Here is a 24,388-nt window from a genome sequence, read left to right as displayed (position 1 = left end):
CCCATGGAACGAGATGATCTTTAAGGTCCTTTCTAACACAAACCATCCCATGATTCTGTGATTTCTGGCATCTGGCAATTTAATTTCGTTTTATTTTTAGGTAAACCGTGCAGAAGGATAACTCCCTATGCCCTCAATCTTAGTATTGTGATGTGTGGAGATATATTACCTGGAGAGGTGTTGGATTTAAGCTGGTTTATTCTGCTCAGTTAAAACTGCAGCACTTTAACATGAACGGGAACAATTAAGTCACAAGCCCACAGACTTCCTTCAGGTGTTAGCAAACATTTTGGCTGTAATTTGGGATGTGTGAATTTAAAGGAGTCACAATTAAACACAATTAGTGACGTGTGAAGTTCTGGGAGGCAAGAGGAGATGAGGATTTTGGGGGAGGATGCTGGTTTACTCTGACATAGGTTTGCTTTGCTCAGAGCTCTCCAAAATCCAGTCTTTTAACCACAAAAGCCTCTCTTCCTATCCTATGGATCTGTCTGTGATATGAGAGGGTCCAGGTATGGGATTTCCTGGAGTTCTGGGAGCTGCTCCAGCCCTGGGTGCTGTTACTGACTTTGGTGCAGCTTTTTCTCTAATTTTATGATCAGGAAATGTGCTTTACAACTATCCCTCTGTCCATCAGGGACCTGTCAGTCACTGTGATTTATCTGGGTTTTCATTGCCAAACTGATTAAATTGCATGTTTCACAAAAGGAAAAAAAAAAAAAAAAAAAAAAAAAAAAAAAAAAAAAAAAAAAAAAAAAAAAAAAAAAAGAGTGAGTTTCACTCATGGCACCAAGTCTAATAATTGCAATTTTTTTTTAAAAAGCAACCAGCAAAGGTTACAGTGTCTGTTTGCATTCCTCATAAAGAAAACCTTGTTAAACCCAGTCTTGCATATTTTACAGCCATGGTAAGAGCCACTGAAGAATATGCTGTCAGGAGAAATGGTCTCAGGCTTTTTTGTCTCATTTTATGGAGCAGGAGTTGGTGCTGGTAAATCAGGGAGTTGGTGGGAAGTCGGAATGGTGACACAGAGATGTCCTGGTCAGAGGGTGAGTGGTGGGATGGGGTTTGCTGTGTGACAGAAGTGGCACTGCCGGGGAGCTGTGGGACAGCAGAGCTGGGATCAGGTTTGCCAGATGACTGCAGCTCTGTGGCACTGGAGTGTGGGGTCATTTGTCTTCTTCAAATTCACTTCGGTGCCTTGCTTTTGCCCTGCTTGGTGTTTTTCCTGCCTACCCCGATTTCTGAAGGGCTGTGTAAGAGCTAATTTTACCCTGTGATACCCATCAGGTGGCAATCCATCCGCTCCTGCTCTCTCTCTCTCTCTCCAGTCAAGTTTCAGCAGGTCTCAGCCTGAGCTGGAGCCCAGCACTGTTCCCATCCCTGTGACCATGACACATCCATGTCAGCTCCCAATGTCAGCTACCTCCCCTTGGGCTTTTAGCTGTTAAATGTTTTGCCCATGCAGTAACCCAGCTGTTTCCTTTTCTGTTCCCTGTGTGTTTTGCTGGGGAGGAGCACAAGGGAGGTGCTGGGAAGGTCATTCCAGCCAGTGTGTGAAGTTTCCTGGGACAGCATGAGGGGAAGGGCTGGAGCTCACACATCTCCTCTTAGCTCCTGGTGGGATGGTTTGCTCCCAGCTCGTAGAGACTCTGTCACATTCCAGGTTCTGCAGATCCAATTCCTTTCCCAGCAGTGATTCCCTGTGAATTCCCAGCCTTTGGAACGGGCTGACAGCACCATCCAATCCTCTCCTCAACCCACACACCACACCTGGAATCCTGGCTGCTGTGGGAAACAAAAGAATTAACTCAAAGTCTGTGGGTTTGGGGTCACTTTTTTATGTGTCATCTTTCCTCTGTATTTGCCTCAAAGACTCCTAGCAGTTCCTGAAAGGACCAGGCGAGCCAGAATAGATCCCTTCATCCCTCAGAGATGTTCAGCTGCATCTGGCTGAACCGTCCCAGAAAACTGCACAGAATTTGGAACAACTCCAGGCCATTGCTGATAGCTGAGTCCAGGCAGGGAATCCAGCCTGTCAGGACAGACTTAGCCAAGTGGAAATCCGACCCACACAGTAAGTGAACCTTCTTACTCTTGCAGAAGCTGATTTTTTTTTTTTAAATCAGCCCCTTACAATTTGGTTTTACGCTTCACCAGGAGGAAGCCATCATTTTCTAACAGGCAGTAGTTCTGATACTAGACTTTCCCTGATAGCTGGAGCTTCTCTTCCCAAGTGAAGAGTTAAAATTGCAGAGCCAGTTTCCTGCAGCACCCTGCTGCTTCCTGAAGTCTCCAAGTGCAGCACTGATCTGAACTAACCAGTTTGGTGTGGGCTGAGGGTCTGGCTCAGAGCACAAGAGCTGCTGCAGCCCTGCAGTGATAAATGACCCCTGGGAGAGGAGGATGTTCAGTCATCTCCTGAGGAGCATCTGATGGATGTGAGTAACTGGGCCCTCAAGAGCACTGTCTGAGTTGCATCAGGTTAAAAATAATTCATATTGTTCACGTGCTGTGATGGCACTGGCGCTTTTGGGTGGCTTTTCTTTTGAAGAACACATTCTCCTAACGTCACCCTGTGTCCCCATAAGGACCACCCCAGATTTCAGAGGGATCCTGTGCTGAGCCACTCCTTTCCCTGCCCCCTCTGTATGCCAGCGAGGTGGCCACCAAAGGCAGTGCAGAAGTGTCCCATTTCACAGTGCCATGGCCAATTTGGGCTGGAAAACTGTGTGCATTTCCAGGCCGTGGTGCTCAGCCACTCCAGGGAATCCTGCTTTTCAGAAGAGAGTGTTTCCCAAGGCTGTAGTTGATTTTTCACCAGCAAGTTTGTACACTGGCCAGGAGTGCTGACAGCTCAATGTTCAGCTGCAGTATATAATTTTCTGTCATTCTGATTTATGCTCTTCCCTGCAACCAGAGTCCCGTGTGAGAAAAAAATCGGAAGGAGTCTGTCCTAAAGTTAGCTCCATGCTAACTTCTTCAACTGACCTAGCAAATTAAAGATATTTTTAGATTTATTTATTAATTTCTTTATTTCTGGGCTATGAAAGAAGAAAGCATTAAAAAGTAACCTTCACTGTCAGTTCTGTGACCTGCAGTTGCCGTGGGGTTGCTGTCACTGCAAGAGAAGCTGAGCAGGATCCGTGAGACCAAGATCTGCTCTTGGCTCAAGCTTCCACCTGCACCCAATGACCTTGTCCAGGGAGGCTGTGACACATCAAAGCAATGCCCAGGACATCAGGGTCGAGCTCCAAAACACTTCTTCCCCTCAGGGGCCCTTAAAACTTTCATTGGCTGGTGTTTCTTTTAGGAAAAAGCCCAAATTCCCCAGAGAAGGGGCTGGTGTAGAGCCATGGTCTCTGCTCCCTCTGGACAGCAGAATAAGGGCTCATCCTCCAGCATCTTGGGTCTGCCCAGAAGGTTTATGGCACAGCTCTCTCTTTTGCCTCACTTCTGTCACCCAGACTTGGGCTCCCGAGTTGTTTTGCTGCATTTGGGGTTTTGTTTCTTGGCATTAGAGTTCGGGGATTATTGCTTGCAGTTCCCTTCTGTCGGATGCTTCAAGAGCAGCTCTGAGCCAGAGGGGGGGAACAAACCCATCCCTTGGCTGGTTTTGTGAGCCACAAAATGCCTGTGAGACAAAGGAAGGGGCCACATGAAACAGGAACTGTGGTGGCACTGACAGGGACAAAAGCTCCACGCACGGCCCTAGGAAAAGGCAGGAGAGCAGGGAAACGTGTTTATTCCAGCTCTCTGCTTTCCTACAGAGTTCAGACAACTTTATTTGGTGTGTTTTAATAGTAACTTGAGTGGATCCAGGAGTGTGTTGTGATCCTCTGGTATTTAGGCAAATGGGTAAAAAGACCTTATTTCTTATATATACATAACACACACACACTCTTTTCAGGGACACGTGAAGTGTGTACAGGACTTTTCCTTGATGACTGGCATTTAGCAGCTGAGTTACAGATGGATTTCTGTGTAGTCAGCACAGATATTAATCACAAAATCCTTTTAACAGATCAAAGAGTGCTATGTAATTGAAAATTTCTTGTAGAGGCATTTGTTTCAAGCAGTTCTTAAAATTTCCTCCTAATGTGTAATCGAGGAAAGGAACATTTTTTTCAGGGTGTAAAATGCAAAGAGACGTTTTGTTTGTTGCTTTATTTAGTTCTCCACTCAAATTAAGGATTAGTGACAAGAAATTGCTATTTTACTGCGTGCCCAAAGTTATTTTTGTGTTCATCAAAGCCACTTGGTTAAATTAGGAGTGAGCAATAATTGCCTCTGAAAGGATGGATACACACTGGATTTTTACTTGCTTTATATGTGAAGGTTTTTCTCCATCAGCAAACTCTTTTTCAGTTGAGAAAAGCCTAAAAAACATCGTAATTATTATTCTCATTGCTTCCTGGCCCTGTAACAAGATAGAATTTGGACATTTAAAGAAAGACCCATCCACCCTTTAAATAAGATGCAGAATCTGTTTCATGGAGCCTGATGCTGGGCATGGCTTTGCAGGTGACACAAGGAAAGATGAACATCAGCTGAAAATATAAAATCATTTTATTTTTCTTGGTTCCTAGCACAACTTTGCAGCAAGTAAAGCCTCAAGCACACGGTGTGGGCTTCCAAAAGAGGCCATGCCTTTGTGAGGAGCTCACGGGCTCGGATGTGAGGAGCACAGCTGAGAAAAGAGCAGGAAGGAAACAGCCCTGGGGAGCTTCAGTGCTGGGACTGAAGAAATTATTTGATGCTTGTACAGACAAGCGCTCACCAAATCCTGCACATCATTAATAATAATAATAATAATAATAATAATAGTCATCTCTCTGCCTCCCCTGCATCCGATGGGAAATGCGTCTTCCCCACGGAGAGGCTGTGCTAAAAATAAAGGTTTGCCCTTCCCAGGGAGCAGGAGAGGTGGGAGGTGGACATTTGGGCTCCCATCTCTTTCCCAAAGGAAGGTCATTAAGTGTATGAAGTACATATGTTTTCCCTTCAGCAGCTGTTGGGTTTCTCAGCCCAAGAGCCATAACAGGACCATGAGGTTTGGGAAATTTCTGCCTCCCACATCTGCCCCCCTCCCCGGCAGCAGTGCTGCTGAGTCAGCAAAATGGCACTGTGCAGCTGTGCCTCGTTAGGCCAGTGCTGCTAATGAACTATTGGCAAAAAATGGCTTCAAGTCACTCTGCTTTGGGGTGGTGATTTGGTGGAGGGTGAGACTGAACCTTCTGCTGATGGTGCTTCAAACCACTGGTGGGTTTGCAGGAGTCCTGCAAAATTAAACCCTGGCAGAACCTTCCTTTTCACTGAAGTGGTGAGAAGACTTTCTGTGTCTCTGAATTGAAAGGGAATTGTTCTTTTCTTTCCCTACTTCTAGGTAAGAACTGTGGGAGAATTACTTATTTGTGATTTTGTAGGCTCCCAGGCTTGCAGTGAAGAGTCCTCACAGAATTTCTGTTCCGTGCTGCTATTGCCTGGATGAAGAAGTGCCATGTAAAATGCAGTGCATTGATTTGGATTAGTTAATTAACTGAGTGTAGGTTCTCTTCCAGTTGAGTTTGCAAAGTTTTGCTGAGCTCATTTGCACAAAGGACATAGGAACCAGTTGGGCGTGTGGGAAAGACCTGGTTATGGGAGAGAGAAAGGGGGAAAATGAACAGGAGAGGGAAGAATGTGAACCTCAGGGGTGCTCCATTGGTGCTGCCTGGGCTCTGTGGGCAGCAGGATGACCACATGGGGCTTGTTTGGGATCCTGCCCTTGCCCAGCTGTGCCCCTCTGTCTCCTCCCAGGCCGTCCGATGAAAACCACCCCGAGGTGAAGCCTGATGCCTACGTGAACAACCTGGCTGAGGCCGTGGACATCATCCTCCAGCATCTGTGAATCCCAGCAGGAGCAGGGGTGGACCCTCCATGGAACCACTTCCTCCTCTCCCACCTCCATCTCACCTTAAACCCAGCCCAGCCTGGTCCAGGGTGGTGGGCGCTGCCTTCTGAAATATTCCACATAATGGTACTAAAATGATCTGCTGACCTCCCATCCAGGGGAGCACCAAACCTGCTGGCCTCTGGCAAGTCTGGAATGTCCTGCCCTTGTGCCTGTGGGGGGCCTCAGCCTCCTCTGGGTGATGCTGGGGGGCTGTTCCCCCTTTTTATCTTTGCTCACACTGGGGACCCAGCCTGAGAGTGAAAAACAGGGAACCCAGGCACCTTCCCAGGAATGGATTTACCTGTTTAACCCACGGGTCCTGTGCCTTTTGGGGTGCCTGGGATGGGATGGGGGCTGATGGAGGCCACCAAGCTCCTGGGTGTGCCTTGGGTGGCACAAAACCCCTGGGGAGGGGGACAGCCCCACATGGCCTGGCAAGGCAGGAACTGTGGTTCTGCCAGGATCAGCCCACCTGGAGCAGCCCTGGGTGAGGGCACAGGAATCCAGTAACACATTAGGGAATAACTGCTCCATCCTGTCAGGAATAAACCTTTTCCTTTGGATCTGGCCTCTTTGTCCTTGTGTTCGGTTGGATCTGCGCTGGCAAGGATGTTTACAGACCTGAAATGCTTTTCCCGACCTGGAAAAGCTGGAAAAGGCCATGGCACTGATGGTCTTTGCCTTCCCTCTGCGGGAAGGGGGTGTTGTGAGCAGCCATGGCTGTGTGGGAGGGGATGTGGGGTTCCTGCCTCTCCCCAGTAAAATCCTGGATGTGCAGTCCCTGTTCCAGGGAGCTGTGGGGGAGTCAGACACATCTCCAGCTGAAAATGGACTTCTCAAGGGCATGTAGTGATAGAACAAGGGGGAATAGCTTCAAAAGGGTGAGTTTAGATTGGATTTTGGGAAGAAATTCCTCCCTGTGAGGGTGGGGAGGCAGGGTGCCCAGAGAAGCCGTGGCTGTTTCATTCCTGGGAGTGTCCAAGGCCAGGCTGGACAGGGCTGGGAGCAGCCTGGGATTGTGGATGCAGGGGTGGAATAGGATGAGCTCTAAGGTCCCTTCCAGTCCAAACCATTCTGGGATTCTAGGATTCTGTACTCACTGAACACCCCCTGGGACTGATCCTGCCCTACATGCCTGCTGAGACTCTGCTGCACCAGATCAGCTCCAGCTCAGCCCCCTCCTGCTGCCAGAAGTGCTCAGCACATCCAGGCCCAGGACAGGCACGAGATTTGCCTTTTTTCCCTAATCAGAATAAGGATTTTTTTTAAAGGACCTGCTCCCTGCCTCCAGGCATTGCAGCCCTTCCCCGGGGGTTTTGGTTTCTCTCCCTGTCAGTTTTCAGTGCAGCTGCTGCAGCGTGTGTGGTAACACCTGGCCGTGCTGCACCTGCCAAGGGCATGGAAGGGGCTCAAAGTGGGTCAAAAAATTAAAAGGTATGGGGTTGTTCCATCGAGTCCTCTGCCCACCCTCACTGACATGTGGTAGTGTTTGCAAGGGTCACCTTTTAGAGGCAGAAGTCACCTTTTAATCAACGTAGCAGCAGCTCTGTACCCTCTTGGGCAAGACTGTTTGGGCTTTAACCTGCTTCAGATCTTCAAGGGGCCATGGAAATATGTAATTATGTTTGTGTTACATATATTTAATATATATCCATACTCTGAGGCAGCATGTGCTGACCCCTGTCTGCATTCAGCCACTGCTCTCTGCATCTGCAAGCAGGAGGTAAAGGGTAATTCCAGCTCTGTTTCCAGCAGTCCCAACAGCTGAAGATGACCCCTCTCACTGAAGGACACCAAAATGATGTTCCCTGTTTCTGGAGTGTTGGAACACTTGTTTTTCAGAGCTACCAGCTGGCCCTGGAACTGCATAGCACGCCTTGGGGACAGCAGGGGAAAGGGGGCTGGGAATTAAATTCTAATAAAATAAACTACATCTGGGAAAATGACCTTCGTGCAATTTTTTTTTTTTTTTTGGGTCTGTTTTTGCATGTTTTATCCTCTGGGTAGTGGTTCAGCCAAAGTGTATGGTACTGTCAGCATCCACACACATGGAAGGATGCTGTAAACCCTGGTCAAACGTTCAGGCTGTGATGGATCACTGAGAATTTCTTTTTTATCCCCTAATTCTTCCTTTTTTGTTCTATTATACTAAGCCTATCACTTCAATCTGATTAAGTTTAGGCAGATAAACATCCTGCCATCTGTCATGAAAGTTTTAACACTGTTTGCTTGCTGGAGGAAGTGCAGCCGTTTTCCTTTTTGGGTTACAAAGGCTGCAGGGAGATACTGCCCTGTTTCCCCAAGAACTTACTTAACACCCTCGTGTGCCCTTGGCCTGCTGTGGGCTCTGAGTTTAGATTTGAGTTTAGACTTTGGTTTAAGAGGCAGGATATTATGTTTGTCCTTAAACACAAAGAAGGAGGTGCTGCTTGCCACTTCAATTTGCATTTTGTTGTTTCTATCTGTGGCTGTGTTACAGCTAAATGACAGGCTGGGGAGGGTGGGAAGGCATGGGAGGTGTCCCCCCACCATGGGGAGAGCTCAGTGTGTCTGTCTGCACGTCAATGTCACAAAATCCATGTTCTTGTGCAACCCATGGCTGGGACACCCCAAAGGAGGGTCCTGGTTGAGAGGTTTCCCGACCTCCACCCATTTTTTGGGACATCCCTTCCCAGCACCTATAGAGATGTCAAGGAGGTGCAACCAGGAGAGGAGAGGAGAGGAGAGGAGAGGAGAGGAGGAGGCTCCATCAAACTCCAGCCACAACCCCGAGGGTCGGCGATGTCCCCAAACTCCCACCCCAAACCCTACAGACGCGCCCGGCCGCGGGGACAGCACAGAGAGGCGAGACACGGGCCGGGGCTTATTGAACCAGGAAGCTTTATTTACACAGTAAAAGTAACAAGCAATTTCCTGAGATTGAGCTGCTCTAGTGCAATCAAGTCATGGAGGGGGCAGGAGCAGCCTCCTCACCCACCCGCAGAGGGGACACCTCGGGCAGCCCCTCCCGGGACACGCACGGCCCGCGGCGCTTGTGCAATTGCCAGCGAGACTTGGCTACTACAGGTCATAGCTTCAGAAGGCTTTGTTTGTATTCTTCTTCCCACATTTTTTTTGTTTTATTTCGTTTTGTTTTATTGTGTTTTTTTTTTTTTTAATTTGGCCATCCTCTTCTTTTTCTTTCTTGAACACCGAACCCACACACGCCGCAAAGCACTGCTACAATCCTAGAACATCCTACGTCAGTCTGCTCGCCTGGGCAGCCAGGAGCTTGAAACAATGCACTTGAAACACAACTTTATTGGCCAAACAGGCTATGCTAGCACGTGGAAAAATTACAGTCTATTTTACAAACGCTTCTTTTCGTTGGTTTCTGGTTTTTTTCTTAATGTACTTTTTCATAGGACAGGCTCAAAGAGCTACATCTGCACAACACACAGCAAACTCCCGTGTGCCTGCTAAGACTTTCCATGTTAAAATCCTATTGTTTTTGCAGGATGAAGAACCTTTATTGCTGCTGCCACAGCTTTGGTGTCATCCCAAAACGGCTGCTGCCCAGACTGGGTCACACCTTGGACAAGCCACTGAGTCCCTTCACAATAATGAACCTATTTCAGCTACCTAGCAAGGAATAACATCCCTTGTCTGCATATTAGTTTAGGATCACATTCTGGCAGCTGGCAGGGGTTTGCCAGGGGTTTGGGGAGTTCCCAAAGCATCTGTGTAATAGGTGAAGTCCTTTACAAACCAAGAGCAAGACTCCCAGGGGATGCCCTGCTCTCCCACTGCGTAGGGGATGGATCTCCTGACACCAGGGGAGCAACGCCACTTCTGACTTTACAATCAACAGGATGTCCCCTGAATCTGAGGCACATACTATATTATATTTAATATTTTTAATTACTTTATTTATATATATATTTATATATATATAAATCCACAAATGTTTTACCTCTACAGAGAGAGAGAGAGAGAGAGAGAGAGAAATTTTAAAAGTAAGGCTTTCTTAAACTCAGAATAAGTACGTGAAATCATACAAACCCAACAAGAAATACCCAACAGAACACCACCGTGGCCTCAAAACTGTCGCTAACTGTAGTCTGTGCCTACGCCAACGTGCCCAGTGTAAGGCCATGACTCATTGGAGAAGCGTTTTTAGTAAGGCAAACGGGTTGTGCTGAATGTAAACTGAATGCTACAGCTACGTCCAGGACAGCTGGGCCATTGGCCACCAGGTCCAGGACAGCTGGGCCACGGTCCATTGGCCACCTTCCCACTCTGAGGGGGTTAGCATGGCACCAGGAGCAGCCCTTGGAAAGAAAACAGAAGCCCTTAGGAATTCCAGCCCTGGGGATGCCCACGTGAGAGCCCACCCGGAGCTCTGCGGCGGCAGCTGGGCGTGGATTTGGGTGGATTTGCCCTTTGTTGCTCAGCTGAGGAGGTGCCTGTGGCCACCAGGAGCTGTGAGCCCCGAGGCCAGGACGTGTCAGTGGTGGGGAGGGACGGATGGAGCATCAGGAAGACTCAAAGCCAAGAACTGTGCTGTGAGGGTGCCACTGCAGGGGCACGGACAGAGGGGCAGCAGCCTGGGGAAACACTGGCATGGCTGGACTCTCCACAACAGGAGGGATAAAAATCAACCCAGGAGATATTTTCTTCTAAGTGATGCAACAAGCGACACTTTAAAAAGAGCTGGAGGGTTCTCCAAGATGAAAAGACATCCCTGTCATCCCCTCCCCAAATATCTGGGGCTTGTCCTGCTTGTCTGGAGGGAGTGGGCATGGCCACAGCCACCAGCAAAACCTCAGCAGTGCCAGGACAGGGGTAATAACCAATGGGTTCCACTGCGGTGGGAGATGCCACACGCATCCCAAACCGCCGTGGAAAAAAGTGCACTAATATAACCAGAAATGATGAATGAAACCTGTACCAGCAGCTCTCAGCCTTTCTGAGCTATGGACCCTCAAGGCATTGACAGTGGGGGTGCTGAACCCCTTTAAAAACGTCCTCTCTTCAACTGCTCTTGGTATCAATGGTTTTTTTCCTTTCTCGCATTTGCAAAGCTCAGGAAGTGACCCCTGAACTTGAAGGAACCAGCAGAAGGAATCCAGAAGATGCTGGAAGCCATTTGTACAGCTTTCCTAGAGCTTTAGACAAACAAACAAATAATAAAAAACCCCAAAAACAACTCAGAGGGCGAAAAAAAAAAAGTGTCCTTCTAAACCTGTTAGCAAGTGGACAGCTTATTTTTAGCAAAGAGAATTCATATCATACAAACATAATGGTCACCACTTTATCTGTGCTTTAAAAAGGCACAGGAAGAGGAAAAGCTTTCAGTGCTGCTACCTGGATTTTCAGCCTTTTGCCAGCTGACTTTGTCAAGTAACCCCTCCACGACATGCCTTGGGCAGGCAGCCCTTCACAGTAAAGCCAAAAAAAAAAGAGGGTGGCAGCCGTGCCCTGGGTAGCAAAGTGGGCACTACTGCTGGTAAATGGGTAAACAGCCCAGCCCTGCTCAAAACAGAGAGTTGGGAACCCAAATGAGGGTGGCACTGAGCCTGAGTAGGGTTTTTTTTCCCAAAAGAGTTGAGAGAGGGGGCTGGGAAGAAAAAAAAAAACAGGGAAGGAAGGCATTTGAGCATCCCCATGCAGCACCCAGCAAGTGCTGCTGCGGATGCCGCCCCACATGGGCCAGGGATCTGTTTAATTCCTCACCAGGAAAAGGAAAACTAAAAATAAAGGAGTAAAAATCCAGCTCTTGCCATTATTAAATTCAAGCAAAACACTTCACTTGTGATTTCCTTCTCACGGCACTGCCAGGGACACGGAGCCAGGGGGGTGCTGGGGCCGCTCGGGATGGGGCTGGAGAAAAGGAGCCGCGGCCACCCCGGCGGCCACCAGCCAGTGCTCGGTTTGCAAATCTCAATATTCTGCTTTTCCCTCCCTTTCTCTAGCCCCAGGGGTGCTGGTTTCTCCCTGTGCACCCCTCTCTGAACGAGCACAGCTATGGGAGCACAGCCAGCTACATCAGCTCTACCCTTACCCTGGCAAAAGCCGTTTACTCGCGGATTCCGAGTTTTTTGGCGATCCCCGTGCCTGGTTTCCCCGTGGGACAGGCACTTTCCTCTGACTGGCTGATCTCTGGCTACAGTAGTTACAAAGAATTTCAAGATTTACACACGCATGCACACGAATTCCTCTAAATACCTGATGAAATTTTGGCAAAGCTGCTTGGTCCCCTCCAGCTGGCAGGAGGGGAGCAGTGACAGAATCCCGCAAACTCGCTGGCAACGAGGAGCCCTCCACGGCTCTGCTGGCAGCCCCAAAGCCCCAGGGCGAGAAGAGCTGCTCCCTCCTCAGTTGTTTTCTATCTGCTCGATGTCTATCTCGCCGTCCAGCTGGAAGAGGCTCTCGGTGCCCGTTCCGCTGCTTCGCCAGGCCGCCCTGTCCTCCTCCTTCCCGGCGCTCTCCTCCTCCTCCTCGCAGGACAGGTCATCCCTGCTGGCCTGGCGCTCCTCGGGCCTGGCCCGTGGTGGCTCTGGGACCGGGGTGCAGGCGGGGGTCCTGCCCGGCATCACCTCCGGAGCCCCGGGGAGCCGCGGGCAGCCGTCCTCCGCCGTGCTGCTAAGGCAGGTGAGGCTGTTGAAAGTCTGGCGGTTCTGCAGAGGCAAGGGGAGAGAGGCAGCTGAGGGGAGAATCCTGAAGCTGGGACAGAAGTTACACCAGCTGAGTTAGGAGTCTTCCCGACCCCCACACCGGAGCTCCCTCGCTCAACAGGAAAGAAGCAGAGCAGCAGGAACACTCAGCGGGTCCCCAGGAGAGGGAGAGATGCTGCAACCTTCCACGTCCCCATCCCTGGTAGATCCTGTGACCCCCCTGTCCCTGTGAAAGGCATCAAAACCAGCCCCATGCCTGCTCTGGATCAGTCCCATCACCGTCTACACCCCGTGCATCACCCAGTTCCACACGTAAGGCAGAACGGAGCTCACCAAAAATGAATGAACGTTTCCAACAATTCCCTTTATCAGCCAAGAAAAACTTCAGCCCTTTCTTTAAGTAGCTGGAGCTTGTGTCCTGCTAAACCCTCCTCTGTGATGGCTCATGTTTCCCTCACTGAAGACCAGGTGAGCACAGTTCTCTGAGTCTCCACGCCTGGTTACCTTGGCCAGAAACCTGATTTCGTTTATGTAGTGTCACATCTTCTAAACAGTTTCAAACTCTGAGAACGACAAGGAGCACGCAGGCATTCCAAACCCTCAGGAGCAGGGCATGCAGAACCTCCCAGGGGTGCAGTCTGGCCACGAGCAGTCCTCACCTGCCAGGGAATGCCTTTAGCCCAGGTTGGTTTGTAAAAGAGCAAATTAAACGCTCATTACTGAGTGCCAATGGAAAGAAGGAGGCAATGCCAGTGGCAGAGTGTGTGCTCTGAGCAGGAGGAGCCTGAGGAGGATCTCAGCAGCCTGTGGAGCCTCTCATCAAGCCAGTGTGTGATGGTGCATTCACTTCTCAGTCATTTGGGCCGGACACTTCCCATGGGATAGGCCTGAATGGGAACTCAATAAAAACCTGGGAGGAAGGCAACCCCCTCATTAGCTAGAGATGTTCACCTGCTACTGGTCCATTTTGGGTCCCTCATGACAAGAAAGAGGGGCTGGAGAGTGTCCAGAGAAAGGAATGGAGCTGGGGAAGGGTCTGGAGCACCAGGAGCTGCTAAGGGAGCCAGGAGAACTTCAGCACCCAGCAGAGCATTGGGGACACAGAGTGACAGGGCTGCTGCCTGGATCTGCTCTGGCTGGCCCAATTCAGGACCAAACACACAGCCTGAGACACAACCTTGCTCCAAAACATCCCCACTGGCTTCCCAGGGAATTAGGCATGTTTGCTTGAGGCTTTTTTCATTCAAATCCAGGTAAGCTGGGAGCAACTCCACCAAAGTAACTTACCCCAGGCTGTAAAGGAAGGAAGATCACCCATTTACACAGTCCCTAAGAGAGATGCAGGGGCTCTCTATCACATCTCAATCAGTTCTTAACACACCAAAGGGCCTTGTGCTGTGCTGGACTCATACAGGACCATTGCTCAGAGGCTGTGGGTGCTGCACCACCCCATGCACACCATAAAAAGTGTCATTGCAGAGGCTTCTCTATCTAAACAGAGAAGTTCCCGCTGCCCCAGGAGGAGTTGGCCACTACCCAAGCTGAGGGCAGCTACATTTCTCATGGCCTTCAGTTTCTGAAACCTTCAAAAACCCACAAGCCCCAAGCCCGTGCGAAAAAAGAGGCATTTGTTCTATATTTATGCAACTGCAGCCAGTCCTCACGTCATCCTGGTCATATTTTTTACGTCCCAGCCATGCCTCTGTCGTCTGGGTGCTGAGCATGCGACAGCTTCCAGCAGGGAGCTGCACACTGTGGTTAATGGACAACTTGTAATTACCACTGGAGAAGGCCCGAGGACATAGCAGAAATATTTTCTAAGCACTTCACAAAATTTGCAAGCATATTTCCACCAGTTATTTAGGCACTTGAAAAGCCTAGGTCTCCCATAAGTCAACAGCCCTCTAAGAAGTGCAAATCCCCTCTACAAACAAAACTCTGGCACTTTTGGGAATGTTAATTTTTTTTTTCCTTCTTAATTGAGCTCATCTCTTGGATCAGGCGCTTCCCAGGGTTTGGTACCCAGGTGTGGTGGACATGCCGGGCTGCTACAGGTGGGATAGAGCATCCTGAGAGGATGGGAGATGCTCTCCAGTGCTTCAGAGGAGATGAGTGACTCCTGTGGTGGTGAGTGAAGGAGGATGCAGGCTGCAGAGAAACTCAACAGCTCCACAGCACGTTCCTCCCCTCCAAAAGAAAAGCGTTTCCAAGCTCAGACATGTCTCAGGCAACAGCCACGAAGTTACTTGACTTTCAGGGAAATTTTGCATCCTATGGGACTTTGGCAAGACAACCAAGCCTCATTTTCCCTGCTCAAATCCACACAAGCTGCAACCCTTGAGTCATTCCAGGGAATGCAAGGGGATGGAAAACCCCTCCTGATGGTCCCAGGGGTGCCAGCGCTGCAGCAGCTGCTGGTGGAGGAAGGCCACGTGCTGGGCAGAGGAGCTCCCTCTGAGGCAGCTTGGACAGCTCAGAAAGCAAGTTTTCACATGCACTGGCTGCCACAAAATCCCACAGCTCACCTTGCCAGCGGCTGGGGTCAGGAGGCTCCCGCCAGGACGGTGATCAGCAAACCAGCATTCCATGGGCTGGCTGTAGAGCAGCCACCACCATCAATGCAGTGTCTGTCTGGAGCCCTTCCAGTTTGCTTAGCTCTTTTTTTTTATTTATTGGGTGAATTTAGCATGTGCTGAGCTGGCAAAACCGGGCAGTGAAGTCCCCTACTGATGTCAGAAAAGAGCAGCTTTGGCTTGTTCCCCATGGTCAGGCAGCTCTGGGCCCCTCCGAGCTGCTCCACAACCTCGGCCTCCAGTGCCAGGCAAAAAGGGGTATCAGGCACCTCAGATCCTGTTGGTCTCAGGGAAACTGTGGGAATCCAACACAGAAGGCTTCTGGGAGATGTTTCTGGCCATCCTGACTTCACCCAGTGAGCACCTGTAACACACTTACACCCAAACCACCTTTACAGACCACCAGGACCCATTTTGGACCATTTGAGGTGCTGGTTTTTCTTCCCCCAACCCCTCCCAAAGCTGCCTTAATCCAGCACGCTGGGCAAGTCCTCAGAGAGAAAATGAGGCATGGCTAATGGAAATACTTGAAAAATCATCTAAAAATGCATAAATAAGGAATTCTTGGTCGCTTGGGAAAAGCTGCTGGGCTGCTCCAGAGCAAAGCCCTTCTTGCATGCTGGTGACCAAGCTCAGGCTGCTTTGCTTTCCCACAGAGTTTTGTGATGCTCCACACTGTGCAGGGACCAAGATTAGAATTAGAGAAGGCTGTAGGAACTGACTCACCCCTCTCATCCATCCTTTTCCTCAGGTTTTCCCTCCCCTTCGGCACATCAGGCACGGGGCTGGAGAAATCCCTCAGCAGCATTCCTCCGTCTGACTCTTCCCATGGTAAAACACCCAGCGGTGAGCTCTTCCCCAAAACACCTCCCTGCAAACACGGTGCCTCTACCAGAACAAATATCAGCACGACTGGGATCCCTGTGGTGATCAGGGCTTTTGCTCAAACACCTTTTTTTTTTTTTTTTTTTTTTTTTTTTTCCTTTTTTTTTTTTTCCACCCTGCCAGGTGATTGCCGCAATTTTCCCGGGAAAGGTGTAACGCTACAAGCTGTCAGCAGCACCGGCCCTACCTCCCAAGCTGTCATCACCTCCTGTTAGCACACTGGGCTACAGTTGCTTCAGAAAGCTGAAAATAAGCGGGTGCCAGAAGGGAAGGGGGGAAGCGGGAATGGTGAGCCTCTGCCAGCCCTCCCGAGCCAGCAAAGTCACCTCCACTGGGGGATTCTCTGCCTGGCTCAGCTTCAAATCACTCTCTGAGGCAAACATCTCCTGGTAAAACGCCTTCAGCCTGAGTTGTTACCTTTGTGTCGTTATATCTAAACGCTTTGGTTGTTCACATTACGGTAAACCCTGCCTGGTGTTTGTGCCAGCTCATCCGTGCTGCTGAGGAGGAGGGACAGGTGCTTGAGACCGGAAAATGAGGCTGGAAAATGGGTTTGATTTGGTTTTTAAGCTCTGCAGAACTTCGTTACGGCAGTGATTTGGGCCATGCACACACACACACACACATCACTCGGGTTCAAAGCCCTGCACTGCCTTTAAGGCACCCACAATCTCCTCCAGCTCCATTTCCAGGCTGGTTTCCTGGTGAGTGGAAGTGGAAGGGACACAGGGAGGGAGCTGCAGCAAGCATGGCTTAATCCTGAGCCTCCAATAACCAATTCTCCTCTTTATAACAAAGGAGCATCTCAGCAGCTTTGCCAGCAGGTCCAGGCTGCAGCACTGGCACAAGCACATTCCAGCCTCAGTGATGCCCCAGCACTCCCCTTGCTGCAGTTTGGCCTCCCCAAAAAGAGGGAGGCACCCCCACCTTGCCCCAAGGAGCACTGATGACCACTGCCACACGTGTTTCCCAATATCTACACTTGGCTCTGGGGGAAGGTCAGGAGGCTTCTACCAACCCTGTCCTCTCACAGAAGGAACCTCTGAGTGATGAAGTGTTGGGAAAGAAATGCTGGAATACCTGAGGAAGGAAAACACAGGAGGCAGTGATGGAGGGGTGTGGAAAGCAAAAGGAGCCCGTGTGCCTGGTGCAGAGCAGAGCTGGGTTAGAAGCAGTGTTGCTATGTCAGGGAGCTCAAACTCATCTGCTCCTCTATTTTCTTTAAAAAATTTATCAATGGAGGCATTTATCATATGGAGTACTCCACAGGCAGCCCCACAGCCTCCAACAGGCCAAGGTGCTGGACAATGTGCCTGCAGGAACATCCCAGAAGAGGGGATGGCTCCCTGCCCTGCCCCAGGGTTACCCTATTCCTGCCCTGGTCTTCAGGGTCTGCCTTCCCAGCTTTTCCCTTCTCACTCACTAAAGAACAACCTTTACTCAGCCCCACAATCCTCATTTTGCAACAGGCACCAGTGCTTATATGGTGCATTCAAAAGCTTCAGCAGACAATTTTGCTTTTATTCTGTTTGGTGTGAAAACCAGCTTTCATGAGCAGGCTCAGAAATACCTATTATCCACCCAAGTCACTTCACACCACAGTATTAAACAAACAAAACAAAAAAAACCCAAAAAAGAGACTTTAAATCATTAGTAGTGATGCTGCCTTTGGAGCCTGTGGAGATAATCTGGGTTTACACACAGCTCTGCCCTTGCCTTTGGAGTATGTAGCTGCCTCAGTGACAGTGAGGATGTTCAGGGAGACTCCATAAGTGCAACAGAAAAAGCTGTTTATGACCCACCTGTGGGAATCCCTCTGGTGCTACAGAGCCCCGGGGAGATGCTGGAGAGATGAATCCCAGAAATCATGGAGAAATACAGCAGGCACAGCAAGGCAGGGAATCAGAGAGCAGTGAACATCACTCTGGGGCTCCACTGTCCCACCCCAGCACAGCCTCCCAACCCATCCCTACTCATAATAATAACTGGAGGAAACCCTCATTTCCTGCCAAGAACAAATATTTTCCCTAACAGACACTGAACCCTTATGCTATGAGCTGGAAAAATCCATTTTCTCAGACAGGTCATTAGTGATCACTTGGTGCGTGGTTCATTTATTTACAGGTTGCCCTTCTCAGCCTTTCACCTCTGCCTTCTCCTCTGCATCCTCTTGGGATCCAGATCCCTGGAGCACCACAGGCCCCTCATGCCAACACCCTCAGCACTGCCTGGAGCCCAGTGGGGACAGTGGGCTGCTCTCCCACTCATGGTTTTGCAATCCCATGGGCTTCAGTGGAAAAGGATAAACCCAAACTTCACTTGTCCTCAGAGCTGGTAAAACTCCAGGATTTGGAGTGGCTCATCTTTGGAAAAATTCAGTGATTTGACTTGTACCAAGTTAGGATGAAACATTACTAATATGCAATTATTCTTTTTTATTCAGCCCTATTCCATTTTCATACGTCATAGTTTTCAGCAGAGAAGTAACATTTCTATTATGCCAACTGTGGTTCTCACGTCAAGGCCTAAAATGATAAGGCAGAACCTTATAAAAATTAAAACCAAACTTCATGTCACTGTTTCAGCAGCACTGAAAAGAGAATATCAGCAAGTAAAGGGATAAAATCACATTGTGGATGGCCAAAAATCCAAAATGTGTGGCACCTGCACCCACTGCCCCCACCTACCAAGACCTCCTGCAAGTCCAATGCAGACTTGAAATACACCTCACCTTTCTGACACAGTCTCAACCTTGGACTAACCCTGAGCATCTTTCTCTGAAAAGGAAAATTTATTTATTTATTATTCATTTATTTATTTAGCACTATTTCCTGAAATGCTTTGCCTTCCTGGAATGCTTTGGGAGATTTTTGCAAGGCAAGTGCTTCCAAGGAACTCCCAGTAGCTCCTGCCTAACTCAGGAGTTCCTAGAGTGCTGGGGGCTTTTTGTAAACCATCATGAAAAATATTTTTTTGTTTTTTTGAGCCAAAATGCCACTTTTGAGCACTCCTTCAAGGGTGAATCTCTGTGCTTTTGAAAGCTTGCTTTTTTTTTTTTTTTTTTTTGGAGTCACACAACATACAAGGCTGGGGACAGGAGGGTTAATGAGCACGTGGTGAATCAGATGTGCATCCTCGGGATACAATTGGATTTTGTCCATGTTTGGGACAGACACTGCCAAGCTTTGTTTGTGTTCCCAGCCCTGTCCTCCCATGTGAGTGTGAACAACGGGTGCAACACTCAGCCCCGCATCCCTGGGGCTCATGGTGGGATGGAGCTGGGAGCAGGGGATGGAGGATGGAGACAGGAGCAGGAGATACAGCCAGGAGCAGGGGATGGAATGGGATGGCACTGGGAGAGACCTCAGAGCCCCTGCCTGTGCCTGAAGGTGCTGCACCGGAGCTGGAGAGGGACTCCAGACAAGGAAGTGACAAGATAAGGGGGAATGCCTTCATACTCCCATCAGGCAGAGTGAGATGGGATTTTGAGAAGGAATTGTTCCCTGTGAGGGTGCCACAGGCTACCCAGAGCAGCTGTGGCTGTCCCTGGATCCCTGGAAGTGTCCAAGGCCAGGCTGGATGGGATTTGGAGCAACCTGGGATAGTTGAAGGTGTCCCTCCCACCTTCAAACCAGTATCTCATCACATCTGACAGTTTCTTTTGATCCTACCAAAGGCTTTTTCCCACCAAGCCACAAACTGACCTTTGCAGACTCTCATTCCTGTTTATTTAAAAAACACTGGGGCTTGGAAGCTGGAGTCTCTCTCAGAAGTTACATCAATAGCAAACTATTTCCTGGGATACGTATGGCATTTAAAACCTCCAGTTTTTTGCCTATCACTACATTTGGAAATATTTGTCACCGGCTCAAGTGGGTGCTGACGCCAACCAAGACCACTGCCACCTCTTCTGCCCTCTCCAGCAAGCCTGGAAGGTGCCAAAATTTACACAGAAAATCTTCTTATGTGAAAATTAGAGATTTTTACCCCTCAAAGAAAAACTTGGGTGCTCAGAGAGGAGAGGTGCCTTCTCCCACCCTGCAGTTTGAAACTTCTTCCCACCCAGTGCCAAGACCAGCCAGAAACGTTTCATACTGGTGGGCTGCTTACTTCAGCTCTGGGAGTGTACACACTCCTTTGTGCATGGATCCTCTTGGAAGCTGCCATTATTCCTAAGTTTGGAAGGGAAAACAAGGCAGAGGGGCCAGCCAGGCTCCCAACCATCATGAGCATTACACACTGCACTGTGTCTGGAGACCCTCTGGACCTCCAGCCCAGGCTGGAGCTGATTTTAACCCTGAAAACCACAAGAACCACACGTCCTCATTTCAGGGGGATGCTCCTGTGAGCCCTGGTGCAGATGACTCCATCCTCTGAAGGCACGTGCTCCTCGCAGGGGCAGTGAAGTCACCCTGTGAAAGGCTCTGTCTGTCCAGGCAGCCAGGGAACAACGTCAATGGTCCCCTTGTGCCCAGACCCTTCCCACAACAGGCACAAAGTCTCTCTCTAACTCACCCTCATCAGGCACACCCAGGGCTTCACCCTCACCACCTCCTCAGCTGCTGCCCACCGCTGCCAGCACCTTCTTATCCACCCATCCCTCACAGGGCAAAAGCTGTTTGTGAACTCATAACCACTCATAACCCCAGGATGTTCTCCATAAGCCATGGAGATGCAGAAGAATATTGTATTTTAATTGCTTATTTATCCTAGAGTAGCTATTCTCTGTCTCATATACTGCAAGATGTTACATAATACAGAACTTCACAGAGGAGAAATGCTTTGACAGCTACCAGGGAATTCTCAGTAGGTACAGAGGTACAACCTTTGTAGAACATAAAATGGATATTAGAGGAAACTCAAGAGGAAAAAAACCAGGAGTACGGGATTTGTTAGGAGAGATGTAACTCTTCAGACTGCAGCTTGTCTGAAGGCTCACAGAGGGACTAAAACCTTGAAGAGCCATCAGAAATAGGACACAAGAGCCACCTTCAAGTCTTGATATTACCAATACACAGGTCCTACAACTGGGAGGAGCCAGTATCTCATCACATCTGACAATTCCTGTCAGCAGTGCAAAGCCTTACATGCCACAGAGATATTTGTGCCTTTCTTTTCACGGAAAGTTGTATTTTCAAACTCTACAGCACCACCCTCCATTTCCAGCCAGGGCTACTTCTGTTTGGGGTTTGTGCTGCAGGGAACATGGCTGGGTTGAACAAATACATATATACATTAAAAATTAGAAAAACAGAATGGCTTGAGTTGGAAGGAACTTCAAAGTCCATCACAATCCAACTCTGACCTGACTTGGGCAGGGACACTTTCCACTACACCAGGCTGCTCAAAGCCATATCTAACCCGGCCTTAAACACTTACATATATTCTTGAGATAGATATATATATAAATTATCCACTTAAAAACCACATCTGTATAAAGGACAGCTGTGTTTGGAACCGTCCCAACACAAATTGAAATCTCTCAGTGGCCACATCAAAATTTCGGACGGCAGGAAGCAAAAAGGGGAAGAGATAGCGAGGCTTTGCATGGCCACAGCTGGGGATTATTGCAAATTCCCACTGAGGGGGGCAGTCACTGGTGTGAGGGACGTGTCATGTGTCCCCTGCAGCTGCCCAGAGCCTGGTGAGGGAAGGCAATCTGCACACACCAACCTCAGGGCTGGCCTATGGCTTGGCTTCCCGTCAGTGACTCAGCCAAGCCACCAAACCCAGTGTTTGTGCTGCCACGGGACATTTCGGCACACCCCGCCCCAGATCGCAGGAAAAGTTCACGCTGCGATGTCAGAAAGCAGCAGATGTGGAGGTGGGACATGGCAGGTTCCTCTGGAGAAGAATCCACACACCATGGGGAAGGAAAACCCAGCGGGTGTCTCTCCGCTACACAGCGTCCCTGGCAGAGTGTGATTTTGTTTTAGAAAATCCATCTTCTCACCTAAGTCACACAGATGCTTCTCTGAGTGACTTGCAAAAGGTAAAACTACTCATTCCTGCCAAAATCAGCCCAGCTGGAAGGATTCCTGGGGTCTAAGCCACCTCCTGCCACCTTTGCAACATTCCTCATCTCCCATTTATTTTAGATGCACCCACATCAGAAAAAGAAAACCTTGCTCTTTGAAAAACCTCCCAGTTCATAGAAAAATCTGATCCCAACCATTTCTGATGATGGCCTGCCGGTACAGACACAGTGCCTGGGGCTGTGAGGCCAAGGGCACTGTGCCTGGGAAGGAAAGCTGTGAGCAGATTCATTAACACCCTGGCAGAACAGCTGCTGGGATCAGGGAGGCGGGATGTGTCCTCCTTGGCCTTGTGCTTCACGTGGAAAGAAGGAATAAAAGCTGAGGCTGGAAAGCAAGCCCAGACTCTACACTGAAATGAGAGGATGGTTCATGTCCTCATGTTCAGGAGGTCAGAGATGCCAGGCCAGGTACCCAAACTCTCCTTGATTGGGGTGAAGAAAAGAAACCAGCTTCTTCCCATCTCACTTGCCTCTGGACTCAGGAGAATTAAAGGACACCTCCTTGTCATCCACTCACCTGACTGAGCCCCCCTGGATCACTCCCAGATTGAAGGCAAAGAGGCACAAGGCAAAGAGTTCATGTGCACTTAAAAGGAGCAGAAGGATTGTCTTGGTGCCTGTGGCTTTTAACAATTGTTGCTATTTCAATGACAACCATGTGCACGGTTTGGTTTCTGCCCAAAGTTGAAGCCTGTCTGGTTTGGTGCCATATGAGTAAATAATAAAGGGAGGGATATGGGCTCACCTTCCTTCTCTGGGCTATGGGAATTGAAGACAGAAGAGACACAACCAGGATTTTGAGGAATGAAAGGCAATATTTTCCTAAGTATTTTCACTCCCAGCCTAACTTCAACATTTAGATTTCTCTCTTAATTAGCCCAGTTATGTAGCCATGTAATTGCTTCCAGGAGTGGCTCCCTCCCCTCCTGCCTGGCCTAAATATCCCTCCCGGTATGAAGAAAACATTTCTTTCAGGTCAGATTATTTTTATTTTGATTATGGTACCAGGTTTCAGGCCTACAAACACATGTGGTTACCAGCACGAGTGAAAAATTAACCAATCTGCTGCCAGAGCCAGATGCTGATCCAGTACCCAGCATCTCAAAGCTCAGTTCCCACTTTGACATTAGCACCCAGGGAAAGCCCCATGTCTCAGTTTCCCCATTTGAAAAGTGAATCTTTTGTGGGTAACTGGAAAAGTCCAGTCTGGAGACTTTGGCTGTCCTTTGCTTTGCCCATTGCACGAGGTGTTTCTACCCCATATAAACCCAGACTTGAGCACACGTGCAGCCGCACAGACACTTGCCATTATTTCAGCTCTTCCTCTGAAATCACCCAGCTTTGCAGTCTCCTGGGCTGGGAACATTAAAAGCAGCCTGGGGGATACCCAGATGTGCAGGGTTTTCTCAAGCACATTTATTCCCCACGAGGAATTATTTGGTTTTCCTGGCATTCCCATCCCGGGGAGGGCTCTGACCATGCCCCACCAAAGGCAAGAATGTTCCCCATGACTTGCCTCATCCTGCTTATCCCTCTGTGCCAGTCCTCCCACGCCAGGAGCCGCCTGCCAGAGCTCTCCACAACCCCTCAGCTCTGGAACCCTGGCCCTTGCACGGCTTTGCTTCCTTCCCACTCTGCTCCAGCCCTGCCCCACACCCAGCAGCACATCCCTGCCTGGGGGATTCACCCGCTGCCACGGGCACCTGAGCCTGGCTGGGTTTGCTGCCTGCAAACTGAAAATATCCATGGGACCTGCTTGGACTGGATCCCACTGGGGAGTTCCTTAGTGATGCTGTTGTTGGTTGTTGGTTGTAGCAACCGCCGGGCGTGCAGCAGCTCCGGCCACCCAGCCTGGGCCACAGGGACAGGAGGGGCCGGCAGAGGGGAGCCACTGACATTAGGAGAGATGCTGCACCAGGGAACACCTTTCCCTTTCCTACAGAGCTCGTGGCAAACAGTGTGGAGCTTCCCACCCTTTCCTTGTGGTTCTCCCAGGGGATGAACCACCCCAACATCGAGCAAGGCTGAGGGTTCAGGCGTTGCTTTCTCACTCTGGAAGACGTTTGGATGTGGAGGACAGCAGCCAGAGAAAACAAAACTATTCCTCAAGCTGAGGGTTTTCCAGGAACATGGACTGAGCTGCTTTTGGACATCCCAGTGATTCGATTTTTTGTCATCTTTGGATCACACACCCTTGTCAAAGCCATGGCCATCCAAATTATAAACATGTGCCTGGGCTCTGCATCCACTGGAGGGAAAGAGAAGCTCCTGCTGACCCTCAGGATCTCCCTGGCCAAGCCCT

At 49.5% G+C, this 24,388-nt stretch overlaps 2 protein-coding genes across 4 annotated transcripts in view; one reads left to right on the top strand and one right to left on the bottom strand.

Moving 5' to 3' along the window:
• The window catches only part of LHPP (phospholysine phosphohistidine inorganic pyrophosphate phosphatase), a 71,562-nt gene extending 65,064 nt beyond the window's left edge, over nucleotides 1–6,498 (top strand). Inside the window, exon 7 of one of the 2 annotated variants that reach the window (XM_066323438.1) lies at nucleotides 5,800–6,498. In XM_066323438.1, coding sequence (XP_066179535.1) covers nucleotides 5,800–5,890 — 91 coding nt within the window. In that variant the 3' untranslated portion in view covers nucleotides 5,891–6,498. The remainder of the gene's footprint in view (nucleotides 1–5,799) is intronic. The other variant, XM_066323437.1, reaches the window with a different exon arrangement.
• Nucleotides 6,499–8,798: 2,300 nt separating this feature from the next.
• FAM53B (family with sequence similarity 53 member B) overlaps nucleotides 8,799–24,388 on the bottom strand; it is a 44,627-nt gene continuing 29,037 nt past the window's right edge. For both annotated transcript variants that reach the window (XM_066323435.1, XM_066323436.1), the window contains one exon: nucleotides 8,799–12,594. In XM_066323435.1, coding sequence (XP_066179532.1) covers nucleotides 12,292–12,594 — 303 coding nt within the window. In that variant the 3' untranslated portion in view covers nucleotides 8,799–12,291. The remainder of the gene's footprint in view (nucleotides 12,595–24,388) is intronic.

This window comes from Sylvia atricapilla, chromosome 8, assembly GCF_009819655.1.
Source record: "Sylvia atricapilla isolate bSylAtr1 chromosome 8, bSylAtr1.pri, whole genome shotgun sequence".
In the NCBI taxonomy this organism is placed as follows: domain Eukaryota; kingdom Metazoa; phylum Chordata; class Aves; order Passeriformes; family Sylviidae; genus Sylvia; species Sylvia atricapilla.
The sequence above is the reverse complement of the archived record's forward strand: the minus strand, read 5'-3'. Positions and strand labels throughout refer to the sequence as shown.